Here is a 27,795-nt window from a genome sequence, read left to right on the forward strand (position 1 = left end):
ATCCATTTGGCCCTGGAGATTTTTTCTTAGGGAGTTCATTGATGGCTTGTTCAATTTCTTTTTCTAAAATGGAGTTATTTAAGTAGTTTATTTCCTCTTCTGTTAACCTGAGCAATTTGTGTTTTTGTAAATATTCACTTCACTTAGATTAACAGACATTGGCATACAGTTGAGCAAAATAGCTCCTAATTATTGCTTTGATTTCCTCTTCATTGGTGGTGAATTCACCCTTTTCGTTTTTGATGGGGGTAATTTGGTTTACATCTTTCTTTTTGTAAATCAAATTAACCAAAGGTTTATCTGTTTTTTTTTTCATAAAATCAGCTCTTAGTTTTATTTATTAGTTCAACAGTTTTCTTAATTTCAATGTTATTAATCTCTCCTTTGATTTTCAGAATTTCTAATTTGGTATTTAATTGGGGATCTTTAATTTGTTCTTTTTCTAGCTTTTTTAGTTGTTTGCCCAATTCAATGTTCTATTCTTTCTCTGTTTCATTCATGTAAGCATTTAGAGATGAGTTTTGGTAGGTAGTCTCATTATTGTCATTCTCTTTAATGAAATTATTGATGTTTCTATGATTTGTTCTTTGACACACTCATTCTTTAGGATTAGATTATTTAATTTCCAACCAATTTTTAATCTATCTTTCCATGACCCTTTTTCACATGTAATTTTTATTATATCTTGATCTGAAAAGGATACATTTAATATTTCTGCCTTTCTGCATTTGATCAAGAGGTTTCTATGGCCTAATACATGGTCAGTTTTTGTGTAGGTGCCATGTACCACTGAGAAAAAGGTATATTCCTTTCTTTCCCCATTCAGTTTTCTCCAGAGGTCTATCATATCTAACTTTTCTAAAATTCTATTCACCTCCTTCACTTCTGTCTTGTTTATTTAGTGGTTCTGAGAGGAGGGGTTTGAGCACCCCCACTAGTATAAGTTTGCTGTCTATTTCTTCCTATGACTCACTTAACTTCTCCTCTAAGAATTTGGGTGCTGTACCATTTGGTCCATATATGTTTAGTATTGATATTATTTCATTGTCTATGGTACCTTTTAGCAGGATGGTAATTTCCTTCCTTATCTCTTTTAATTAGATTTATTTTTGCTTTTGCTTTGTCTGAGATCAGAATTGCTACTCCTGCTTTTTTTTTTACTTCAGCTGAAGTATAATATATTCTGCTCCAGCTTTTTACCTTTACTCTGTGTGTATCCCTCTGCTTCAGATGTGTTTCTTATAAACAACATATTGTAGGATTCTAGTTTTTAATACACTCTGCTATCTGCTTCCATTTTATGGGGGAGTTCATCCCATTTTCATTCACAGTTATGATTACTAACTGTGTATTTCCCTCCATCCTATTTTCCCCTTCTTTACACTTTTCTCTCTTTTCTTTCACCCTGTCCCTCCTCATTGATGTTTGCTCCTGACTACCATCTCTCTCATCTTCCCTCCCTTCTGTGAGCTCCTCCTTCCCTTTTCTTTCCCCTCCTACTTTCCTGTAGGTTAACATAAATTTCTATATCTAATTGAGTGTATATGTTATTCCCTCTTTTAATCAAATCCAATGAGAGTAAGGTTCAAACAATGGTCGCCCCCTTCCTTCTTTTCCTCTACTGTAATTGCACCTCTTCATGTCATGTAATTTATTCTATTCTGCCTTCCCCTTTCCTTTTCTCTCAATACAATCCTTTCTTTCACCCCTTAATTTTTTTTATATCATCACATCAAAGTCAACTTATACTCACACCCTCTTATACTCATAACTTCCCTAATAGAGATATAATTCTCAAGAGTTACAAATATCATCTTCCCATGTAGGAATGTAAATAGTTCAACCTTATTGAATAACATGGTTTTTTTTTTCTGTTTCCCTTTTATGCTTCTCTTGAGTCTTATATTTGAAGATCAAATTTTCTGTTCAGGTCTGCTCTTTTCATCAGGAAAGTTTGAAAGTCCCCTATTCCATTGAATGTCTATCTTTTCCTCTGAAAGATTATTCTCATTTTTTCGGATAGTTGATTCTTGATTGTAATCCAAGCTCTGCTTTCCAGAATATCATATTCCAAGCCCTCTCATCCTTTAATGTAGAAGTTTCTAAGTCTAAGTGCTCATACTGTGGCTCCATAATATTTGAATTGTTTCTTTCTGGCTGCTTGCAATGTTTTTTCCTTGACCTGATAATTCTGGAATTTGGCCACACTGTTCCCTGGAGTTTTCATTTTGGGATCTCTGATAATTTCCTAAAAGATATTGTCTAGGTCATTATTTATTTATTTGTTTGTTTGTTTGTTTGTTTGTTTGTTTATTTATTTATTTTTGGATCATGGCTTTTAAGTCGTCCAATAATTCTTAAATTCTCTCTCCTAGTTCTGTACCAGGTCAGAGTTGTTTTCCTAATGAGGTATTTTACATTTTCTACTAATTTTTCATTCCTTTAATTTTGTTTGTTTCTTAATGTCTCATAGAGTCATTAGCTTCCACTTACCAAATTTCGTTTTTAAGGAATTATTTTCTTCAGTGAGCTTTTGCACCTCCTTTTCCATTTAGCCAATGCTACTTTTTAAGGAGTTGTTTTCTTCAGTGGATTTTGTCCACCATTTGGCCAGTTGTATTTTTTTTTAATTTTTATTTTTTTGGCTGGGCAATGGGATTAAGTGACTTGCCCAAGGTCACACAGCTAGTAAGTGTTATGTGTCTGAGGCCGGATTTGAATCCAGGGCTAGTGCTCTATCCACTGCACCACCTAGCTGCCCCCAGTTGTATTTTTTAAAGAATTGTTTTCTTCAGCCAGTTTTCATCCTTCCTTTTCCAAGCTGTTGATTCTTCCTTGCATACCTCTCATTTCTTTTCCCAATATTTCTTCTTCTTCTCTTATTTGATTTTTAAAATCCTTTCTGAGCTCTTCCAAGAAGGCTTTTTGGTCTTGAAACCAAATCATATTCCCCTTTGAGGTTTCATATGTTGGCATTTTGACATTGTTGTCCTCTTGTAAGTTAGTGTTTTGATCTTCCTTGTCACCATTGTAGCTTTCTATGTTCAGGGCTCTTTTCTGTTTTTTGTTCATTTTTAAGTCTATTTCATGGCTTTTAAAGTTGAGCTGTGCTCCTGAGGCACAGGGGGCACTGTCCCAAGCTTCTTCTTCTGGGAGCCAGAGGCCTGGTCATTGGCTTTCTGCACTGGGACCTCAAGTGATGATGACTTGCCCACTGTGCTGCGGTTGCCTGACCTAGGCGTCCCTGTTGTGCCCTGGGTTCTGGTGCTGGCAATTTGCCTTCTGTGCTGGGGTTGGAGACCTCATAGCTGGCCTGCTGTGCCACTGATCTGCTGAGCTAGGATAGAAGTGCCTCAGTTGCTGATCTGTGCTGTGGCTAAGAGCCTCCTGTTCGCTTGCCCAGACACTGTCTGCACTGAGCTGTACTCCCGTTTTACCCAAATGAGATAGACCTTTCATGAAGTTCTTCTAAGCTATCTCAAGCTGGAAAATTGTTTCACTCCATATTTTTGTAGCTTCCAGAATCCATTTAGAGGCTTGATTTAACATTGTTTCTGAGGGAAACTGAGGAGAGGTCAGGCAACTTCCTGGCTTGGCTGCCCCATCTTGGATCTGCCCCTTCCACTTTAATTCCTGTAAATTTAAGGGAGCATTATTAGCACATACTATTCATCCTCTGCTATACTTTTTAAAGCCGTTAATTAACCATTCTTTTAAATTATGATGCCATGGGCTTATATGGTAACAGAGGTCTTAGAGATTATCCACTTCATTCCACTGATTTTTGCAGATGATGAAATAGGTCCAGAATAGGGAACAGACTTGTCCAAGGCCAGATTGATGGTAAGTAGCAGAACCAGGATTTAAACTGGCATTCTTTGAGGTTGAATGACCAAAGGCTGGTAATGACTCTCTCTCATGGATTTCACATGACATTTTTTTTTCATTTATCATTCCCTTATTTGGCATTTAGTAGTGCAATGGCTAAAGTTCTGGACCTATAGTTAGGAAGATCTGAGTTTAACTCCAGCCTTATACATTTATTAACTATGTGACCCTGACCCAGTCATTTAACCACTGCCTACCTCAGTTTGCTCATCTGTAAAATGGAGATAATAGTAACATCTCTTTCCTAGGGTTATTGTGAGGATAAAATGAAATATTTGTAAAGCACCTTGAAAACCTTAATGATGTTAGATATTATTAATTATTATTATTATTGTATGTCATAGCTATCTGATTGGTGTTGTGGAATAATGGATTGGTGTGCCTTTTTTACAGTCTAGATGACCTGGGTTCAAATCCCACCTCTCATACTTATTACCTATATGTGCATGGACAAGCTACTTACAAGCTCCTTTATCTTCAGACTGCTTTCTAAGGGTGAAAGTTACAGATGAGCTGCAAACCAATGAAATCACAGGTCCTTAACATATCATAATTATCTGTACTTTAATCGTATTCCCTTACTACACTGTGAGTTACATGGGGTCAGGGACAGTATCTTATCCTTGTACGGGTTATATCCACTTCATAGAATATCACATCCTTGAGTATGAGGTCTTATTTTAAGTTGTTTTGTGTGTATGTGTGCGTGTACCTGTATGTGTGTGTGTGTCCCAGAGCCTGTTATAGTCCTATTACAGTGCCTTGCAGATGTGTTTAGTTGTTTTCAGTCATGTCCATCTCTTCATGACCCTCTTAAGGGTTTTCTTGGCAAGGATACTCAAGTGGTTTGTGATTTCTTTCTCCAGATCATTTTACAGATGAGGAACTGAGGCAAACAGGGTTAAATAACTCTGCCCCTGAGAATTCAGCTAGTATGCATCTGAACCCTAATTTGAACTCAGGCCTGGCACTCTATCCACTGTACCACCTATGTGCTTTGCACATGGTAATCATCTAATGTTTGTTGAATTGATTGAATTGTCTAAGCTCTATATCTGTCTCAGTTAAAGCATAGTGCTTCCTCTGTACACCATAAACATTTAAAGTTTTGTGAATGAATGAATGATTGCAAAAAAAATTAAATAGGATTTGAATCCAGGTCCTCTAACTCCAAAGCCACTGCTCTACACCAGGCTGCCTCTTTAAAAGTAAAACCAAATGTTTATTATAAAATATAAATAAAGTAATAGAATGATGAGCCTGTTTTTCATTAAAAAAGTGTTGTAACTCTCAAAAAAAGTTCTTCAGTCTGATACCAGAGTTTTTGTTTCTCTCCCCCTCCCAAACATTATAAACGATGAGGAAAAACACCCGCAATCGTAGTGCCAAGACTCCCCAGAGTATCTTAATCTAGCTCTGAGTCTCAGAAATATATTGTTTTAACATTCACATTAAAATGAGCAGCAGAAGAATAGGAGTGATTTCCTCCAGAGGATTCTGCTTATCCATTGTTTTAACTCTGTGGGACCAGGGCCAGGCCTAGGCTCCCTCCCTGCCGAATGAGGTTGGGAGATTCCAGCCCCGCCTGTGGTTTTCAGCCTAAAGAAGCTGTAAATTTTATAATTCTGTGCCCTGCGGTCAGAGCAGCTGAGGGTTGTGTCTGAAGTCAGGTGGCTCGTGTGTGAAAGAGAGACATTAACCAGCTCTCCTGAGGGCCTGGAAACATTTACAGGGCTGTCTGCCAGCTGTAGACTTGGGAGCAAATGCCAGTGGGCTGGACATTCTCTGGCTTGCATCCAGTTAAGTAGACAGAGTCCCTGGAGCTCTTTCTGGATGTGTCTGCTGAATAACTCAGTTGCAATATTCCACATTCAGTGTGAGGCTGTTCAGAAATGGTTTTGTTGGGCTATGTTTCAAAATGTATTATTAGGAAGTTCTGTTCTTACATGCAGTTCTTCTTGCTTGGGGAAGATGGATTTTCTTGAATTAATATTGCAAACAAATCTTAGGATCATGGGATTTAGATCTGGAAGGGTCTAGTATCCAACTCCATCATTATACAGATGAGGAAACTGAGGCTCAGAAAAGTGAAGTCGCCTGGCCAGGGTCACACAGGTGACCAGATACAAATGATGTTCCAACTTCAAAATCCAGTGCTCTTCAAACTATGCCAAGTGGCCATGAGCCAATCATTACAAGGCTCATGAAAATCATCCCCATAGATATCCAAATGTTGTATCCTGCATCAATCAATCAACATTTTTTCAGCACCTACTGTGGGCTGAGCACTGGGTAACATGCTGTGGATACAAAGATAAAGATACAAAGATAAAGTCACTTGCATTCTTACAAGCTTGTTAGGGAAGAAAATTGTGTGTGTGTGTGTGTGTGTGTGTGTGTGTGTGTGTGTGTGTGTGTATACACATATGTGTATGTCTGTATATATACACTTTGTTGTTGTTCAGCCATGTCCAACTGTTTGTGACCCCACAGACCATACTGTGTGTGGGGTTTTCTTGATAAAGATACTGGAGTGGTTTTGCCATTTCCTTTTCTAGTGGATTAAGGGCAAACAGAGATTAAATGACCTGCTCAGGATCACACAGCTAATGAGTATCTAAAGCTAGACTTGAACTCAGGTCTTTCTGACTCCAAGCCCAGTGCTCTATCTACTGTGTATGTGTATGTATATGTGTATGTGTATGTATATGTGTATGTAGATACACAGGTACACACATTGCATGCATACACACATAAATATACACATAGGTTAACACATATATGCACACATAGTTACATACTTGTGTATATAGCATATGTACATACATAGACGTATATATATATATATGTGTATATAAAATATATATGACATATGTACAATGGGATTTAGGGGGAGGACAGCCTTTGGGGGAGAGATAATGAAAAGCTTTATGCAGAAGATGGCAGTTGAGATGAGCCTTGAAGGAAATTAGGAATTCTCAGGGGCGGAGGCAAGGAGGCAGGATATTCCGGGCACTGGAGGCAAAGGCACGGAGATAGGAGAGAGAGTACTATATATGAAGAAGAGTAAGAAGGCCAGTAGGGCTGGTTCCTATTCTCAGAATTGTCTGGTCATTATAACAGCTCATATTTTCATAATATTTTTGGTTTAAACAGCACTTTGCTGATGATAACCCCTTTAGGTAGGCTGTAGTATCCCATTTGACAGATGAAGAAGTGGAGGTTTGGAGAAGTTAACTGATTTGTCCACAGTGACACAGCTCACAAGTCTGGAAGCTAGGATTTAAACCCTGGACTTCTGACACGTACTCCGTTGCTCTTTCCATTGTACCAGTCTGCTTATGTTGTTTTAAATGTTCTAACATACTCTCACATGTAGTTTTAAATGCTCCCGCATTCAGTTGTTTCCTCTCAACTTTGACACATTTTGTGCAACAGAAGGATTGGTGAGCTTGGTTTCATTGTGTCTCCAAAGACAATAAGAAACATGATTTCCCAGAAAGCTTTGTCGTCTCATCTAGCATTGCTCGTAATGAGCATCAACAGAAGGACTAATACGAAGACAGTTGCAGTGTGGGTATCGATCTTTTAAAAGCCCAGGATGAAAAGAGATTGTGGAAAGAATCTGACAAAATCTTCAGCCCAAGTCAACATCTGCTTTGATGTTCAGTGTGAAGATGGGCACAAGGGAGAATGGCGAACCCATATTGGAAAATGAAGTTCAATTTGAGGAAAGGAAGAGACCAAGGATTTGAAAACTACTCAGAAGACTTACCTTTCCATAGCACAAGAACTGTCCTCCAGAAGAAAGTTGGGAGGTTCTAGATATGACAATCACTAAAGAAGATCATGTGAAATGAAATTTGACTGTGTCTTCATGGACAAGAGTTGACTAGTTGGTCATTGATGTGGGAGTCATTATCAGACTCAATTGTCAGATCATGTACATATTGCAAACAAATCTGAGGATCATGGGATTACAGTGTTTCCTATGATGCCAAAATCAGCATCAAGTTAGAAGGAAAGATAAGGATAGGAATACAACAGCTTTCATCTGGTCCATCCAAGCGAACCATCCATGCCAAAAATAAGAAATGGAAAAAGGCGACTATATTGAGGAGCTTGGGGTGGATGGGTGGGGTGGGGTGGAGGCAGCAAAATGGAACAGTGGATAGAGTATTGGCTTGGAGTTAGGAAAATCTGAGTTCAAATTCAGCTTCAGACCCTTACCTTCTATTTGCCTCAGTTTCCTCATCTATAAAATGGGGATAATAATAACATCTATATCCAGGGTTGTTGTGAGAATTAAATAAGATAATGATTGTAAAGCATTTAGCACAGTGCCTGGCACGTAGTAAATGCTACATAAATGTTAGATATTATTTTTATTTGGAGTCAGCCAACCAAGATCTAAATGCCACTTCAGACATATACTAGCTATGTGATCATGAGCAAATCCTTTAACTTCTAAGGGCTTTGGTTTCTTTGCCTGCAAAGTGGAGAATCATGTTTATACCATCTACTTTACAGAGTTGCTGTGAGGAAAGCCCTTTTCCAATCTTAGAGTGACACAGAATCATTAATTATTATTGTTATTATCATTGGTGTTTCCAACAAAAGTTGAACTGATATAAAGCAGTTTATGGAAGGCCAAAGGAGTCCGGAAACTGTCTTAGCCCAAGGATAGGAGAAAAAGAGGCAGGGTCCAAATGGAAGAAGGATTCATGATAGATGACCTAACAACACATGAGCAAAATGAAAGGTATGAAAAATTCCTGTTGTCCAGACTATGACATGGAGTCGGATAACCAGTTCATTATATTTATGCACACACACACACACACACACACACACACACACACACACACATACATACATATGTACATACATTTACCAGTGTATACCAGGTGATAGTTTGGTTTTGAATCTAGGAACTCCACAATCTGTTAGGAATCAAGAACTATGAGGGATCCAGCAAACAATGGAGAGATGCATGGTGGGCGTCAGCAGTTTACAGTGTTTCCTATGACAACCTATGCATAAGACAACTCAGAGAAATTATTGAGGAATTGTATGATTGGAAAAGGGGATAGCCTGGTCATGTTGCCAGCAAGAGAGAGAACAAACGACTGCTTTCAGTGCTGTACTGGCTGTCTTAAAGGGACTTAGAGAAAGACTTCCAGAATGTTTGTTACATCTTCTATAGAGGATTTATGGAAGAACCTGGACAACCACACTCTTTTGGGCCTCAGTTTTATTTATGCAAAATGGGATGAATAATAATTCTACTTCCTCTAACACACAGCTGTTGTGAGAAAAGTAATTTGTAAGCCATAAAACTCCATATACCTTACTGTGCGGAATACAGGTAGCATTTTCTCCCCAAGTCTGACATGTAAAAACTGAATGCAGTGTGTTATGAGTGTTATTTTTCAGTGTGTACTTATAGATTTTTTCACTGATAACTTATTTTGGGAGTGCAGCCTATATTTGTGGGTGGCTAATATCTGAGCAAATATAGTAGCTGTGAGTTATTATTTTCTCTCTGCTGATTTGGTTCTATTTCTACATGCATGTTAAAATAGATTTACACACATGTATGTGCATAGGCAGATTATAGAATTTAGAGCTTGTGGGAACTTTGGGATCCGCTCTCCCCAGAGAAGAAAACTGTGACCCAGAGGGGGAGGTGACCTTCCAAAGTAGCAGAAGTAGCATTTGAACCTAGGTCATCTACTCTAGGGCCAATACTCTCACTGATGCACAATGGTAGTCTTGTCCCTTTACTATGCCAACTCTCAAGTCTTAGGGAAAAGACTGTTGAGTGGTTCTGTGGATTTAACAGTGTATCAGAAATTTGGGAGCAAATATTAGTGAATAAACACAGTCACCCATTGACTGCACATTAGGAAATGACCTGTCATGGTGTTCTTGGTAAGCTTAAGAGGCCAGTTAAACATATTGCTCAATCCTTGGATCCATGAATTCTATCTGAGGGATTTGCAAAGGAAGGAAACAAAGGAGAAGAGGGAGGGAGGGTTGAAACCCATGAAAGAAAACCATAAAGGGGATAGACACGCAGAAAGTGGGACAAGTTGGGGAAAGAATTAAAAGAAAGAGAATAATTGTTGGATCAAAAACAATTGAGGCAGACCACTTACATTTGGGTGGCAGATGGGGGTTAACTCTTGCTGTGTGTTTGTCATTTTGTAAGTTAGAATGATTAAGAATAAAACTTTATTTTAGCCGTGTTCTCCTTCAGTCAGAGTATGTGCTCCTTTAGACCAAAGGCTATGTCTGTTTTTCGGTTTCTGTCCCCAGGATTTAAGACAGTGTTGAGCATATCATGAGCACTTCTTGTTCAGTCATCTCAGTCATTTCCGATTCTCTTCTCGGACCTGGTATGGGATTTTCTTGGCAAAGACACTGGAGTGGTTTGCCATCTCCTTCTCCAGTGGATTAAGGCAAACAAAAGTTAAGTGACTTGCCAAGTCACACAGCTAGTGAGTGTCTGAGGCCAGATTTGAATTCAGGCCTTCCTGTCTCCTGGCCCAGAGCTCTATTCACTGAGCCATCTAGCTGCTTCATAGTAAGCATTTACTAAATGCTTTTTCATCCATTCATTAGAAGGGTTTGTGTGAAAAGATTGCTGAACTTAGAATCAACAAGATATAAGTTTAGATGCAGACTCTGATATTAACTAGGTTTACTTAAACCCTGAACTTCAGTTTCCTTATCTATAAAATGGGAACAATAATGCCTAAGCACCATATAAATGCTAGCTTTTATTATTATGCCAGAGACAGCTGAGTAGGGCAAAGAATTGGGAAAGCCCATAAAACAAAAGGAGATATTGAGTTGTTTTCAGAAGAAAGCCCGTGAGTTAGTTCAGGACTTAAAGAATGCCGCACAGCCTGATTTAAACTCTTATTTTAGTAGGTGGTACAATGGATGGAGCGCTGGGCCTGGAATCAGGAAGACTAATCTTCCTGAGTTCAAATCTGGTCTCAGATACTTACTGGCTGCGTGACCCTAGGCAAGTCACTTAACTCTGTTTGCCTCAGTTCCTTATCTGTATAATGAGCTGGGGAAGGAAATGACAAAGCACTCCACTATCTTTGCCAAGAAAACCCCACATGGGGTCACAGAGAGTCAGACACGACTGAAATGACTAAGCAGCTTTAGTATAACTTGGGAGGAAAATTTCAGTGGATGATGGTCCCATTGGCTGTCTTAAGACTATAATTGTTATTAGAGAAATGCAAATCAAAACAATTCTGAGGTACCACATCACACCTATCAGATTGGCCAACATGATAAAACAGGAAAATGATAAATGTTGGAGAAGATGTGGGAAAATTGGAACACTAATGCATTGTGAAACAATCCAACCATTTTGGAGAGCAATTTGGAACTATGCTCAAAAGGCTATAAAAATGTGCATACCCTGTGACCCAGCAATAGCACTTCTAGGGCTGTATCCCAAAGAGATCATAAAAATTGGAAAAGGACCCACATGTACAAAAATATTTATAGCAGTTCTTTTTGTGGTGGCAAAGAATTGGTAATTGAGAGGATGCCCATCAACTGGGGAATGGCTGAACAAGTGGTATATGAATGTAATGGGATACTGTTGTGCTATAAGAGATGATGAGCAGGTAGACTTCAGAAAAACCTGCAAAGACTTGTATGGACTGATGCTGAATGAAGTGAGCAGAACCAGGAGAATGCTGTACACAGTAACAGCCACATTGTGCAATGACTAACATTGAAAGACTTAGCCCTTCTCAGCAATGCAAGGATCTAAGACATCTCCATCACCTTTGCCACGTTGTGCAATGACTAACATTGATAGTCTTAGCCCTTTTCAGCAATGCAAGGATCTAAGACATCTCCAAAAGTCTCATGATGGAAATGTTATCCACATCCAAAGAAAGAACTATGGAATTTGAATGCAGATCAAAGCATACTATTTGCTCTTTTTTTCTTCTGTTTTGTTTTGTTTCTTCTTTCTTGTAGTTCCCTCTACTGGTTGTAAGTCTTCCTTACAACATCACTAATGTGAAAATATATTTAACAGGAATGTATATGTGTAGTCTATATCAGATTGTGTGCCATCTTGGGGAGGAAGTGGAGAGGGAGGGGGAGAAAAATTTAAAACTCAAAAGCTTGTAGAAGTGATTGTTGATAAATCTAAATTAATAAAAAAGAAAAGAAAAAGACTACAATCATTAGACCAAGGAGTTGTAGAGTTACTTTTGGCACTCTTGTATAGTTTACTTTATAAAATGAAAAGTGCTCTAGAAGCATGAGTGGCTATTATTTAAATATCATTTTCTTTTGGTATTTTCTACTTTATTCTCCTGATGCCAGTCATGAAAAATGCAGCTAGGTATAGTATTTTTAAATTGTAGTTGATGGTTAGATAGCTACTTCATTGATAATTTGTTGGAACAAGAGTTCCTTCAGTTCTATGTATGGAAATACTCTTTTGTATGTGTGTATGTATATTTAAGTTCAGGTTTTTTTTTAATTAAGAGAATATATGCTCCTTGAGGGGAAAGGACTTTTAGTTTTATCACATCTCCTATGCCTAGCTCATAGAACCATGCACATAGTAGGCGATGTTTTTTTAAATTGGTTCAGTGATAATAATGGGTCTCAGTTTTCTCCTCTAAAGTTAGATTAGCTGATGCCCAGATTGATGATGAAGCTTGTGCTTATACTAATGTTTACATGTTGCAACTTCAAGATTCTACCTATGCAGCTCTATGACTTCCATGCCCTAGTAGATGGTCTTTATAAGGTACTGTGGCTAAAAAGAGGTCTAGCTCTGATTTCCAACCTTCTATTAACAAGAATCTTTCTCAATGCTTAGCTAGGAGGTTACTCAAATTACAAATGATGTCCTTTTGGTTGCTGGGAGCCTTCCCAGATCAATATGATGTGCCAAAGTGCCCCAACAACCTTTGAGAGGCCACAGTGCAAGACGTGAGGGAAGAATTTGACCAAGTTCTTGGAGTTACAATATGCCAGTACTTCAAAGATCTATGATTTCCTCATTGCAAGGGGCCTCTCTCCACCGATACAAATCATTGCTCTTAACAGACTCCCACCTTAAAAAATCCTCTACGGCTAGCCCTCTGGTGATGAGTCTCTCCATGCTTGATCCATAGATGACAGACATAATTTACAAAGCCTGGAGAAATCTCTCTCTTAGATAGCTGAGAATCATAGAGTGGTGCTAGAAAGGACCTCAGAGGACATTTAGTTTAATCCTTTTGTTTGACCAAAGAGGAAACCAAAGCAATTAAGGCCCAGGGAGGTTATTCTTGCCAAAGGTATAAGTAGTAAAAATCAGAGGGGGGATTTGAATCCAAGTCAGCAACTGAAACTTGGAGGACAGGATGTAGAAAACATGTTTTAATTAAAAGAAAAAATATTAGATGGGTGCTCTACAAATACATTCTAGTGAGCCCAAGATGCACAAGGGCCCTCACAGAGCATCCACTAAGGTCATGGTCCCACCATGAGGGCTCCTTGACACTGTGGCTCCCCATGAGCCCTTGGGGGGGAGGGGCTGTAGACCTGCTGCCTTATACCTGTTGATACTGATAATCTTCTACTGTCCCCTTCTGGTGGCTCCTCCACTCCTCATTGAATGATTGGGGGGATCCAGTTCAATGCATTCAAAAGCATTTATTAAGATCCTACTTCATGGCACAAGGCATGGTTTTCTAGACTCACTATCTTCCCCAGCTCTATCATAGTGCTCTGCAAAGAACAGGCATTTAATAAATGTTTATTGAAAGACTAATTGAATAGATGCATAAGCCTTTATGATTTATGATTTGGATAAAAAATGATACATTCTCTGTTGGCTTGTAGTGTAATAGGGAATACAGCTTGTACCCCAGTAAAAGAGTGTGCAATAGAAACAAAGAAACAATCCAGACAAATTATCCCAATACAATTTTAGGTGGGTGGGATTGTCTTGGGGAAATTAGAGAAGGCTTCATGAGGAGGTGTCACCCAAGCTATTTTTTTGTCCTTGGTCCTCATAGAGGACCATGACATTAGAAAGATTATGCCATGACTTTCAATTGAATTGATTTAAGTGAAGAAAGGCTGTGCAAGGTCACCAGCCTCACTTTCTGCTCCAGAGCCACCTGGGTTCAGGATGAGTGGAGATGGCCCCTTGCCACCTAAGCTAGGACTTGAAGGAAGGGAAGAATCCCTTTAAGTGTAGATGAAGAGGGAATGTATTCCATGTATGGGATAGAGTCTGAAAAGGAACACAGATATAGGAGAGTATAAGACAAGTTTGGAGAATATTTATTAGAACATTTTAGATAGAATGTAGAAGGAATGAAGGGTAATAATATAAAAGGTAGGTTAGAACCTGATAGTAAGACAATAGTTAAAATGCTAGGCTCAGGAATTTGCATTTTATTCTGTAGACAATAGGGAGCCACAGAAGATTTTTGAGCAGTAAATTTGCATGGCAGACTCTTGTATGGGAAAGCTTCCGCTGGTGTTAATGTTAGACTAAAGTAAGAAGGGACTGAAGGCAAAGATACCAGCTAAGATGTTACAATAGCTCAGGTGATTAACTAGCTTGGTGGCAGTGAGTGGAAATAAAAAGATGGGTATGATAGATGTTTAGGAGGCTGGACTGAGAAGATTTGGCAACTGATTGAATATTGGACTGTTGCCTCCCTACTCCAGGTGCTTCTGATAATATAACCTAAAGCCATTTTAGATTTTTGTTGTTGTAGTTTATCTTGTCACTCTTTTGGTTTCTCCATGTTAACGTTGAGTCCCTAAGGGTCTAGTGTCTCACAAGTCACCCCAGTGCTTTCTTAATTCCTCTTCCTTTGTCAGTGGGTGGAATGGTTCAAATCAGACAGGGGAAGGTAGGGCTGTGTTTCTGTAATATTTCTCAGGCTTGTTTCCCCTCCCCACCCCCACCCCCAGCTTGATTGAAGTCCCTCTAAGTCAGCCCAGTTGGTTGGAAAGGGAGGAGGAAAGGGTTGAGGCTCACCCTGGGCTTGTCTACAGCTGCATTTGTCATACCTCTTCAATTTATAAGGGAAATGAAGTGACATGTTAACTCCCATAACGAATATGCTGTGAATGTAATACTTCTGTGGAAATTCATGTTCAATTATATATAAAGTCTCTGAAGTGTCTGTTTTTACTTAATAGAGCATTAAAACATTTACCAAAACATGGCGAAAATCCTAAATATGGAAAGTATAATATTTATTCAAAATGTATGAAATGTTATCTTAACCCAAACAGATGGCTTGGTTAGGATGTCTGCATGACTTGGTTGCAGTAACGGGCTCCGGGAAAAAAAAAAAAAGAAAGAAAGAAAATCTCTGAAAAGGGCCATAGATAGTTAGCTGAGACATTAGAGCTCTGATTGAAAAGGTTTCCATTTCTGACCATGGAGGCCCTGGTATTTTGGGGTTTTAGTAGAGCCATCCATGGAAAACATACCTTCATCTGTTGAATGAATGAATGAAAAAGCATTTATGAAATTCTTGCTGTGTTCTAGGTGCACTGCTATTAGAGAAAAGGCTATTTCTCTGAGATAGTAAAAAGTTGGGGGTCATTAGATTTAGAACTAAAGTGGATCTTAAGAGGTCATCAAACCCAACTCCATCCCAACCCCTGCCCCTTTACATAAAAGGAAACTGAGATCCAGAGATGGGAAGTGATTTTCCTCAAATCCCTTAAGTAGTAACAGAGCTGGGACCTGAACACTGGTTTTTTTTATGCCAAGGACAGTTCTGTTTCTGCTCTACTATGTTGCCACTCCATCTTTACTTTGATGATGATAATTATAATAGCTAGCGCTTATGTAGTTAGTACTTTAAAGTTTGCAAAATTCTTTACAAATATCGTCTAATTTTATCCTCACTGATGGTTCTTTGTTCTCCCTTGGTGTTGGGTTCCCTTCAGTGGGTCCAGATCACAAGCTACCTAGGCTTTCTCATCCTGCGCTATTCTTATCTTTGTCTTTCCATAAACCCACCAAGAACATCAAGATCCTGTACTCACCATGCTGGAGGCCTTTCTCTGCTTATTTTTGACATTCTTTGAATATAGTACTCAGGTGGCCCATGGGATGACTGGAGCATTGCCCCTTGGTTCAGGATTGAGAAGGTACTGACATCACTTTCATTCTTCTGGCAAACTAGAAACAATTGCATTTGGCACCTATTATTTAGCAAGAATATTTAAAGAAAATAGGAAGCCACTAGCTGACATGTGATTCTTCCCTACAGGGGGCTCCTTCCTGGCCTTGTGTCTCCCTACTCCACTTCCCAATAGCATTTGAGGTTATGTTTTCTGTTACTTCTATCGGGTATAAAAACTTCTAGTAATGACTGCCATCTATTGTCCCTTACTCAATATGGGACCTGTATGACCAGCACTTCCCTTCCTGTTCTTATGTCCTTGAGCATCATAAGATTATAAGACTCAAGCTAGATGGAAACTTAGAGATCACTTAGTCAAATCTTTTATAGATGAGAAAACCAAGTCCCAGTTTGAATGAGGTGAAATGATTTCCTCAAAGTCATGCAACTGGTAAAGAAAAAGGCTGGTAGTGGATCCTTAGTCCTTGGATTCCAATCCTAGTGCTCTCTGTCCTGTACACACTCACTCTCAATAAGCCTTTATTGAATACAAGTTTAAATAAGTAATCTCTTCATAGGGTTCACAGTCTAGTAATAGGAGAATATGGCACAAACACACATAAATATCATATAGAAGAGTTATAACATGATTAGTATATTAGTTGGTTAGATGTTGTCCTTTGTTCTTAAAGAGGACCAAAATGACATCACTATATTAGAGTCAAGTTACAATGTGTCTGACTATGACTGATCAGACTATTACAAGCTTGGAATGCTCTACTACAGGTCAGGCACAAATAGTCCATGTGAACATTTAGGGTAGATTCTCGAAATCTACACATCTTGTGTTTCTTTTGAGCTACTTCAATTCTGCTTTGCTCATAAAACACAGCACCTTCTCTGATGAGGACATACCATGCTGGGTGGCCCTGTGCTAGTATCTCCCATGTCATGCAATTAATTCTGGAGTTCTTAAGAGAGACTTTGAGAGTGTCCTTGTATCTCTTTCTCTGACTACCATGTGAGTGCATTAGTAAGGTGTAAACAAAGAAGTGTGGGGGGGATTGATGAGGTTGGGAGACACCAGGAAGAAGAGTCCTTTGAATTGAGTTTCAGAGGCCAGTTAAAATTTCAACAGATAAAGAAGGGTATAGAGGTGGGAAACTTCAAGGTGTGTTTATAGTAGCTGAAAGAATAATGGAGATCTTAGAGCTATACTCTTGAAATAGGTACCATACAACTGTCTTTAATGGGGGACAGATGCTGTAGGACTTAGACTAGAACTTCTAAAGGAAGGAAGGAAGGTACATAGAAGAAGCTAAAAATGGTGACAAGAATCCTAAATTTGTGGAGGACCTTGGTTCCAATGCCAGCTCTGCTACCTAATACCTGCATGACCTTTGGTGTGGTCTTATATTTAAATTAAGAGGTCAGGCTAAGGTCCTCAGTGAGGTCCCTTTCTAGCTCAGAGTCCAATTAATCAATCATAATCCTGCTCTCCTTTGCCTAGTTAGATCTCATCTAATACACTGTGTTCAACTCTGGGCACCCTGTTTTTAGAAGGACATTGACAAGTTAGACCATTACCCAGAAGAGGGTAGCCAACATGGTGAGGGTGCTAGTGCTATTCCATGTAAGAATCAGTTGATGGAACTGGAGGTATCTAGCCTGGAAAAGAGAAGGGTTTTTTTTTGTGGGGGGGGGGAAGGGCCATAGTTGTGGTATTTGAGCATTTAAAGGACTGTTATGGGGAAATGGGATTAGACTTGCTCTTCTTGGCCCCCAGAAAGTAGAGGTATAAATTAATGCCTCCAGGGAATTGCAGAAAGGTGATTTTTACACAATTATGAGCGAGAGCTCCATAAGAATCAGAGTTGTGCAATAACTGAAAGGGCTGCCTCAGGAGCTAGCAATTTCCCATTGCTGGGGTTGTTCAGGTAGAGACTAGACAAGAACTCTTGTCAGAAATGTCATAGAGATGATTCATGCATCAGGCAGGAGGACTGGATGACCTCTCAGGCCCCTAACAACTCAGGAAGTCTATGATTTCTATTTGTAATCAAAACCATCCTTATCTACTTGGCACACATTCATCCTCAACTCTGGTGATCAGTCCTCGAAAAAGTTTCCTGACCCTTCAAAAACTCCTGAAAGGAGAGAACAGCTGGTTCTGTTCAGGGTTTGAACCTGAATAATGTTGGAGTAACAGAAGAGGAAAAGGAGAGATGTTGAGGATGCCTTTGTATAAGTAACATAAGTTAGGTTTGCCTTGGTTCTTTCCATCTTTTCGAGGCTCAGTCTCTGAGGTGAACCAAATGTTTTACCCATTGCTCTGTCCCCTACCATCTTTTTTTTCCCCATCAACCCCTCATGTCCTAGGATCTAGGACACAGATTATTAGAAAAGATATATTGTTTAATACTTAAGGATTCTAAAGCTTACTGCTCAGACACTTGCCTTTGGATTGCAGTTATTGAGCTAATTAACCAGTGCCTGGCACCTAACAGGCACTTCATAAATGTTTGTTGATTGATTGATTGGAGTAGCAAGCAAATATTTATTCATGACCTGCTAAAGGAACAGTCTCTGCTAAGACCCAAGGCAATGCTTGCAGAGCATAGGCAGGATACTGCAACCTCATACTCTGTATACTGTGTAAACAGCCTTCTTCTAGTGTGGTGGAAGGATCAGACTTAAAGTCAAAAGCCCTAGAGTAAAAACTTAGCTCTGCCATTCATTGGTCAAGTGATATTGGGCAATAATCTTTCTTCCTGTAAGCCTTGTTTTACTCATATGTACAAGAGGAAGGATTAAATGGGATAATAAGATAAGGGGAGGGAGGGAACTAAGCATTTCTGTAGTACTTACTACAGTGCCAGCCATTGTGCTAAGCACTTTGTTACAAATAATATCCCTTTTGATCTTCAAAACAACCCTGGGAGGTAGGTGCTATAATTATCTTCATTTTACAGGTGAGGAAACTGAGGCAAAAAGAGGTAGTGACTTGTCCAGGGTCACACAGCTAATCAGGACTTCTTAACTCTAGGCCCAGTGCTCTATGTTCTGTACCACCAGCTGCCTCAAATAGGGCCATGGTATTAAGAGCTGGAAATGATCTTAAAGGTCATCAATTCTAGTCTAATGACATCATTTTGCATCTGAAGAAACTGAGGCTCAGAGGGGAAGTCATTTTATGCAGGTTTCACTCCTAGTAGTTACTGGCAAAGCTGGAGCTGAAACCAGCCTCTTCCAAGTTTTTCTATCTGGAGTTCTTTTCCCTGACCACTCTGGAAATCTTAGAGTGCTATGACAGTGTGAACTATTGGGATTAGAGGACCAAACCCCTCATGTTATAACAAAGGAAACTAAGGCTCAGAAAAGGTAGAAGTTTGCCCCAAATTAAAAGATAGTAGCAAAGCCCAGGTTAAAGACAGACCACGTGACTTTCAATGCAGTACTCTTTCCATGACATCATACTGTCTTCTCTTTGTTATTGTCATTATTATTATTATTATTATTATTATTATTATTATTATTATATGAGAATGAGAAGCTTTGGGGGAATATCATGTAATGCTTCATAATGACATCTCTGTTGAAGTCACATCTTTGTCATGTGTGTCTCAAAGAGTCACTGGGAGATGGTAGATCTGAGTCTCAAACTTGGAATCCTAAATCTCATAAGTTTGTGCTCTGTTTGACAGAGTGTAAAACACCTTTGAAGTTGACAGGGCTGTGTGGCCCCCTCTAAAATGTCGAAGGAGACTTAAGGCCAAGATTTAATGTTTGTCCTCCATTCCTCTCCTTTCATCTACCCCTGTGCAGATTCTGATGCAAGGCAAAAATCCAGGGGTGTCATGGAAATATACCCTGCCCAAAGTCAAGAGCACGACGCAGACAATGCCAGGAGGACACACCTATACATGGAAGACAGTACAGTCGGACTGTTCAGTCTCATGTGGTGGAGGTAGACAACTTGCCTTATTCTTCTTCTTCTGGGTCTTCTTAAAACCCCATTTTTCTGGCAGTCTTCATCTGGGCAAGAGTGAAATAAGCCAATGTTAAGACTGGTCTTTCACAGGAATCCTATTGCTATAGAAAGCCAATATAAACTTCAGGAATTTTAGGCCCTTCTCTTTTGCCCCTTTTTGATATGGCGGTGACTCTGAGATCTTGAAAGGCTCTGATACTGGAGCACAAACTATGTTAAGTCTTACCAAGATGGAAAGCCTTTGAGTATAGATGGTTGCATAGCTAGCTGCCCTGGAAAGACCACTGCTGTGGTATTGTATTCAGGGTGCCTCTTTTTAAGAATGCCTTTGCTAAACTGAAGCCAATTTAGATGAGGGTGAGGGATTGACACCAATTCGACAAAAGAATGGATGAAGGGCATGAAGATTGGAGAAGGGAAGGGGCATAAGCCGTGATAATTGTTATGCTTGGCCCCAAAAGGTAGAACTGGAAATAATGGGGAGAAGTTGCAGAGAATCAGATGTTGGATTAATATAAGGAAGCTCTTTCTCACAATTAGAGCTATATTAAAGTGGAACGGGCTGCACTAGGGAGTAGTGAGTTTCCCATCTCTGGAATCTGGATGAGTTCTTGTTGAGGGTGATATAGACAGTGTTCCTGTATAGTCATATGTTGCTTTAAATGATCCCTGGAGCCCCATTACTGCTCTGAGATTCTATGAAATCAATAGGATTTAGATTTGAGGAACATTTCTGTCAAATTGAGCATAACATGAGTCAAAGTTGGCAGTTTTCCTACACTGTTGGCCTCCATTTTCAGAAGACTATTTAGTACCTCAAGAGATTGGCAACCCATTTTCCCCAGCAAAGTCATCTGTTACACAACATATTTGCTTTATTTCATTACCTTCCCCCAGTGGGAAATTTTGACCAGTCTTCAAATCAGGCCTGCAGACTGAAAATTGAAACTAGACAAATATGACAAATATGAAAATATTCTCTGAGAGGAAAAATGTCTTAGATTAGTTTCAGTTTTCCCCATGGGAGGTATTTCCCTATTAGTTCAGAGTTTCCAATTTTAAAGAATGCTGCCAGTGCATTAACAAAACAAAACAAAACAAAACACTATGATAAATTTAAGGCTGGAACATGCAGGTGTTGACTACCTGTGAAACCTCAGTCATAAATTCCTTTCTTCTTTCTGTGGGGTGAGGGGAAAGGAAATAAACGTATATATAGCACCTACTCTGTGCTATAGGGCCTTAGCACTCTGCTAAGTGCTTTATAAATATTTTCTCAACAACCCTGCCAGGTAGGTGCTGTTATTATCCCCATTCAAGAGTTGAAGCAACAGAGGTAATCAGAGCTTAAGTGATTTGCTTAGGGTGACACAGCTAGTACGTGTCTGAGGACTGTTTTGAACTCAAGTCTTCCTGGCTAGGAAGGATTCTATCCACTGAGTCACCTCTGTGCCTCACTTTCCTCATCTGTGAAATGAGGGATTAGAACAAAACGATCCCAGTGTTCTCTTCCAGTTCTATGTCCTATGCTAGAAAACTGTTGATGTTTCTTTTTTAACTTTCAATATTTCTCTAGGTCACATTATAGTAAAGACCATTTGTTTACAAGACCATCTGAAGCAAGTGAATTCATCTTTCTGTAGCACGAAGACCAAACCTGTGACTGAACCCCAAATGTGTAATGCCTTTTCCTGCCCTGCATAGTAAGTGTTACCAGAACTGTCACTGTTACATGGTGGAAGGGAAAGAGCCCCTGGATCTGGAGTCAGGATCTGGATTCCAACCCAAGTTTGCCAGTGATTTTCTGTGTGATCTTGGACAAATCCCTTCCATCCTCAGAACATCATCTAGATCGTCTCCAAGGGCCTATTCTGGGCCGGTACTGACTCAGATCAGAACCTTGACAGTTTAGGTTTGATACCAGAATAGAATAAGACATTCATAGGTCTTTCAATAGTTAACAAAAAAAAGATCTACTTGTCCCTAGAAGGAGGAGGCTATTCAACAAGATTAGGTATTAAGGAAACCTCAAGTTGATTCATTTGAGTAATGCTCAAACTGCCCATTGTGTTCCGTCAACCACGCTTTATAGCACCCATGGCGCTCCTCATGGCTGCTTTTTATTCAGATGATAAGGAGGTGATGTCAGCAATCTGAGCCTTAAAGATTGTTTTCATGCCTTTTAAGGAAAAATGAGCCTAACTTGCACAGAGAGGAGGGGTTAGAATATTGTTCCTTCCATACGCTTCTACCTTCGATGCCGTGTTATATGTTAGATTCTCAGGGCTCTTCCAGCTTAATTTCTATGAGCTGTCTTTAGACAGGGATGAAAGAGATTTCTCACAAAGGTTTTTGAGGCAAAGTACCTCAAAGATGTGGCATTGGGTACTCTTCAACTCATACTCATAGAAAAAGAACCAAAACATTCTTAAGTAAAACAGTCAGCTCCAGGATTTTAGGGCTAGATGCCATTCTATTTCTGCAAATGAGAAGCTGGAAGCCAATGAAATAAGTTAGGATGTAGTTCAGAACCCAAATAGCATTGGTGCTTACAGATAAATTACTCTACCCCAAAACGATGAACTTTTTCTTCTTCAGAAGTAAGTAGTGAATTATCTTTTTATTTTATTTTCTGGACAGACATACCCTGGGCTGCTCCAACTAAGGATATTTTGAAAAAATATTTCACTAACTCATTGAATCTGTGATCTCATCAATGTACTTACTCCTTCCTACAGTGTGGATCCCAACCCATCCATGTATTCTCATTCTTGGTGATTCTCATCAAGATCCTGCCATGAATTTTCTGTGGCGGATCCACCCAATGTGTGAAAGCTCTTCCTCTTAAAATTCGTGGGTGTGAGTTTATGTCCCAAAGTAGTCAAAGAAAAGAGAAAAATGAACCATATGTTCAATATAGAAATTCTTTTTATGGTAGCAAAGAGCTGGCAACTGGGGAGGTACCATTAATGGGAGGTTAAACCTTTATAACTTGTACCTGCACTAAGACTTTCGGGACACCCTGTATAATGTAGTGGGTATAGATAATATAGTATGTATGGATAGAGTATTGTGAGAAGCTGAATGTAGTAGTGGTTAGAGAGCTGCCCTCAATCTCAGGAAAACCTGGATTTAAGTCCCATCTCATCTACACACTGGCTACATTTCTCTGGGCAAATCACTCAACCTTTCAGGGCCCCATGGAAACTCTTTAGGACCATAAGTTGTAGAGAAGGTCACAGTCTACTTTGGGAAGAGGAAGTTCCTCACAGGAAGCTCCCAATAGTAATGACATCACAAGTCTGGTCCAAAAAGACTATAGCAGAGTAAAAAAAGTGCTGGGCTTGGAAGGGAAGGAAATTATGGACCTACTGTGTACCAGGCACTGTGCTAAGCACTTTACAAATATTATCTCATTTGATCCTCACAAAAACCCAAAGAGGTAGGTGTTGTTAGCCCTAGTTCACAGTTGAGGAAACTGAGGCAGACAGAGGTTAAATGATATGCCCAGCATCACACAACTAGTAAGTATTCTGAGGCCATATTTGAACTCAAGTCTTCCTGACTGCAGGCCTATCACTCTATCCGATGTGCCACTAGCTGCCTCATATCCTTTTGAGGTAAGTAATAAAACAAATTTTTTTTTCCTCCATCTTAAAAATTAGGAAACTAAAGCTCAGAGAGAGGAAGTAACTATCAGCAAAGGAATCTGAGCCTAGGTCTCCTGATTTGAAACCCATCACTTCTTTCCCCTAAGCCTCTCCACCTCTTTCTCCTCTGTGCCCAGGGGAAAACTGAGATAGGGAAGTTGGGAATACGGAATTGCTAAATGTTCAAGATCCAAATCAGTGCAGGGAGGAAGGAGGAGAGGAAAGGAGGGAGGAAGAAAGAGAGAGAAAGAAAGAGAGAAAGGAAGAAAAAAAGAAAGAACTATACACATGACCTACCCTCATTATTAACATTTCTCCATCACTTTCTTATGTCTAGAAGTCTCTAGACAATGAACAAATAAATGAAGCCTTGGTTTGTAGTGTCTTTTGATTTCTGAGGTGTAAATGCTCATACTGAATATTTAGCAATCAGCTCTTCAAGCCAATACAAGCCAGCTCAGGACACCACTGAATCCATTTCATCAGTGTGGTTACTCCCTTATCCCACCACTGGTGTAAACTGCAGCCCCTTTATGACTTGGCAAATGGTTTCATGAGTTGCTATGGCCAAAACATTTCATTCCCTAGTGGCCAACCCTCTTCTGCCTGTTTCACTAGGCTAGTGCTAGTTGCCAGGCTGGTACTCTGAAGCACTTCCAGTGTGCTAAGGCAATCCAGGCAGAGTCTTTGGAGAACCCATGGTCACCTCCATACCATGAGGACTGGAGCATAGATTCTTCCTCAGAATGTAATAACATTAGAACTAATACCATGCACCATGAGAATACCAGTCAACCCAACATCTTATAAGCTACTTGCATAGTGAGGGATTTCCTGCCCAGGTTTAGGTTAGGCTGAAGAGATCTTCACAGTTCCTCCTGAGCTCTGAGATTCATTTGGAGCACTGAAGGACACAGCACTGCCTTACAAGAATCTTTGTCAACTCTATCAAAATACAATTGGCTGAAAAAATCACATAGAAAAGCAGAGGCTTGGCCAGAAAGATTAATCCCACTGAGTTCTCCAACAATAGTGTGGCTAAGGACAGTTCAGAAAAACTGCTGAAAGAGGCATGTGGTCCTATTCCTTGAGCCAAGCACCACCTCTAGGCCTTGTCTGTTTCTGGGGAGTCTGAGTATCCTACTACTGTGTAATTTGCAGTTTGGGCTTCATGGTCTGTAATGGACTGTCATTTAAAAATTCCTATAGCTGGGTGACTTCATAAGGTTGGGTTTTTGTTGCTTTGTTTTTTTTTTAAAGAGCAGCAAGTCCAAACCCCGAATTTTATAGAGGAAGAAACTGAAGTGACATGTCTGAGATCACACATTCAATCCCAGGTCTTCTGACTCCAGGTCTTAGTAGCACTGTTTCTACCCTAATCTTCCTTCAAGGCTCAACTTCACCTCCCCACTGCTGCTGCTCCTCTCCCTCCTTTCTCTCTCTCTCTCTCATTCTCTCTCTCTCTCTCTCTCTCTCTCTCTCTCTCTCTCTCTCTCTCTCAATGAACTCATTTCTCTACCTCAGTCATACACAGGAGTAGCCACACCTTAGTCTCACCATCATTCATAATTGTGACACCTTCACGATCTTAGTTTGAAATTTCCCTGATTAAACTCTCCCTGCCATCTCTCTTTCTGTAGTATGCTTCCTGAGCCCATTTTTCATCCTCTCCATGACTTCAGTCTCATCATTATCCCAATCCATCACCATGGCGATGTCCTCACCTTCTCCCCTTTTTGAGTTTTGATCCCACAATTCAGGTGTGACTGTAAATTGACCTTTGAACTGCAGGCTCATGGATTTTGAAGTGACCTTAAAGGTCATGTAGTCCAACCACCTTATCTTACAGATGAGGAAACAGAGGATCCACTGACATAGCTTTTGAGAACCAGGGTCACAATCATGGCAAGGCAACAGAGGAGGACTTGAGTAGAGGTTCTTTATATTAGGGTGATAAAAGTTGTTTACTTTGAGAACAGTGTGCACTTTGGGAACACAACATCAGCCAGACCTCCTCCAGGGTCTTTACGTATTTGAGAGTATACTTGGTTAGTCTAAGATGACCTCTGCAATCCCTCCAGCTCTGCGATTCATCGGGAATACTGAAAAGACATAGCTCTGCCTAAGTGCCTTGTCCAAGGTCACACACATACCTAAAAGTGACAGAGATGGAATTTGAACCCATGTCTCCCAATCCCTTGCTCCCTTTTCCTTTAGGCCTTGCTAGCAAGGCCTCCAACATCTGCCTTCCTTGTTCCTTTTTCTGGGCTGATAAATGTCATGGAGGAGTCCCTAGATTTGTTCAGTCAACCAGCAAGGATTTGTTAAGCACTTACTGTAGGTCAGACACTGTGCTGCGCCTTGACATACAAAGACGAAAATAAGACAGTCACTGACCTCAAGGAATTTACATTCTATTAGACAAGATATTATATACAGGTATACAGAATAGAAGTACATTTTCATAAGAAGTTCACCAGCTACAAGTTAAGAATTACTGCTGTAGAGAATCCACTCAGTCTTTTAGTGGTCTTCCCCTGGATCTTGCAATATTTGTTGGGTGCCATTGTAACACTTTGTTCATACTTGCTATTGCTACATGCCTGGATCACTTCCTTTTCTGGTCATAGGTATTTGTTGAATTAATTAAGTTTTTGTATTAAGGGAGTTTTGTTGGAATTCTCATAGATTCCATTTCGTAATACCCAAATGCCTTTTTTGATTGAAAGTTGGGCCCCAGGTGAATGGAGTTCCTGCAGCCAGTCCTGTGGGGGAGGCCAGCAAAGCCGGCTTGTTCAGTGTGTCCAAAAAAGAAGTTTCCAAAAGGAAGAGATTGTAGTACATTCTCGATGCCCAGTGAGCACGCCATCCCAGATCCAAGCCTGCAATAACCATGCCTGTCCCCCAGAATGGAGCCCTGGGCCCTGGTCTCAGGTAAGAAATAAAGCATTTGTTGCCTCCAAAAGGAGACTGTAAGGAAAGAGGGAAGAAAGAATTGTGTCCAGCTTTGGGTACCTCTTTTTGGGAAGGAATCGACATATCCAAAGGAGAATAGGAGCATGATGAGGGCTCAAAATTAGTACATATGATAAACAGTTGAAGGATATTTGACCTATTTTTGGCCTTTCTTTGTATCTCTAGTGTGTAATGCGGTGCCTGAAACATAGTAGGTACTTAATGCTAGTTGACTGACTGACTGACTGACTTGACTGGAGAAGAGAGTGGTCCTCATTGTCATCATCATCATCATCATCATCACCATCATCATCATTATCATGTAATAAGCACCAAGCTCTATATACAAAGACAAAACTGAAATTGATTGATTGACTAGAAGGCCACCTGTTAGGGATCTTTTATTCCTCCAAGTAAGGGAGAGTTTGGGGTCTCTTCCGGCTGTGCTAGCCTATGTTCTAATATTCCTCCCAGCTCTTACATTCTATGGCAAGGCACCATCGTATTGACAGAGAAGTGGATTTGGGATGAGTGGAGGGATCAGGCTTTGGATCTCAGCTCCGTTACTCACTAATGATGATTGGCTCTTGAGTAAATCGTATCTTCTCTCTGAGGATCAAGTTCTTCATTTGTGAAATGAAAGAGTTGAACAAGATAGCCTATACGGTCTTTCTAGTGCTAAATTCTGTGATTCAGTGAGAGTCCTTCAGCTTATACAGGAAGTTCCATGGAAGGTGACCTTGGGGAAGGTGAGGCGGGGGCTGGTGGTATATCAGGTTGCTGCTTGTCGGAGGCAAGAGGAGGTATCTAGTCTGGACTCAGCAGCCAGTTTATGAGGCTTTTTGATGTTTCTGAGGACTCAGGGGGGAAAAGGTCAGGAACAGGGGGCTCACTAACCCCGAGCAGGCAGTATGGATGACGCCCCAGCCCCCAATTCAAAGAGGAGCTACATCAGGGATCGACAGTCCTTTCTGATCACCCGCAGTCAGTGAGAGGAGGGAAGGAACTTCCCACGTCTGCTTCTTAAAGCATATACTGTTTGATCTGGAAAGGACCTTGGAGATCTTCTGGTCATAAAATCATAGATCTAAAAGGGACTTCACAGACCATGTAGTCCAACCCTCTCATTGTAGAGATGAGGGAAATAGAGGCCCAGGGAAGT

General features: G+C 40.0%; 1 protein-coding gene across 1 annotated transcript in view; it reads left to right on the forward strand.

The window, feature by feature from the left end:
- The window catches only part of ADAMTS18 (ADAM metallopeptidase with thrombospondin type 1 motif 18), a 194,379-nt gene that overhangs the window by 149,085 nt on the left and 17,499 nt on the right, over positions 1-27,795 (forward strand). The window contains exons 15-17 of the mRNA XM_020964912.2: positions 19,863-20,004; positions 21,605-21,731; positions 26,408-26,612. Of these exons, the coding sequence (XP_020820571.2) occupies positions 19,863-20,004; positions 21,605-21,731; positions 26,408-26,612 (474 nt within the window). The remainder of the gene's footprint in view (positions 1-19,862; positions 20,005-21,604; positions 21,732-26,407; positions 26,613-27,795) is intronic.

The sequence above is a fragment of the Phascolarctos cinereus genome, unplaced genomic scaffold, assembly GCF_003287225.1.
Source record: "Phascolarctos cinereus isolate Bilbo 61053 unplaced genomic scaffold, phaCin_HiC Scaffold_2;HRSCAF=192, whole genome shotgun sequence".
Classification (NCBI taxonomy): Eukaryota; Metazoa; Chordata; class Mammalia; order Diprotodontia; family Phascolarctidae; genus Phascolarctos; species Phascolarctos cinereus.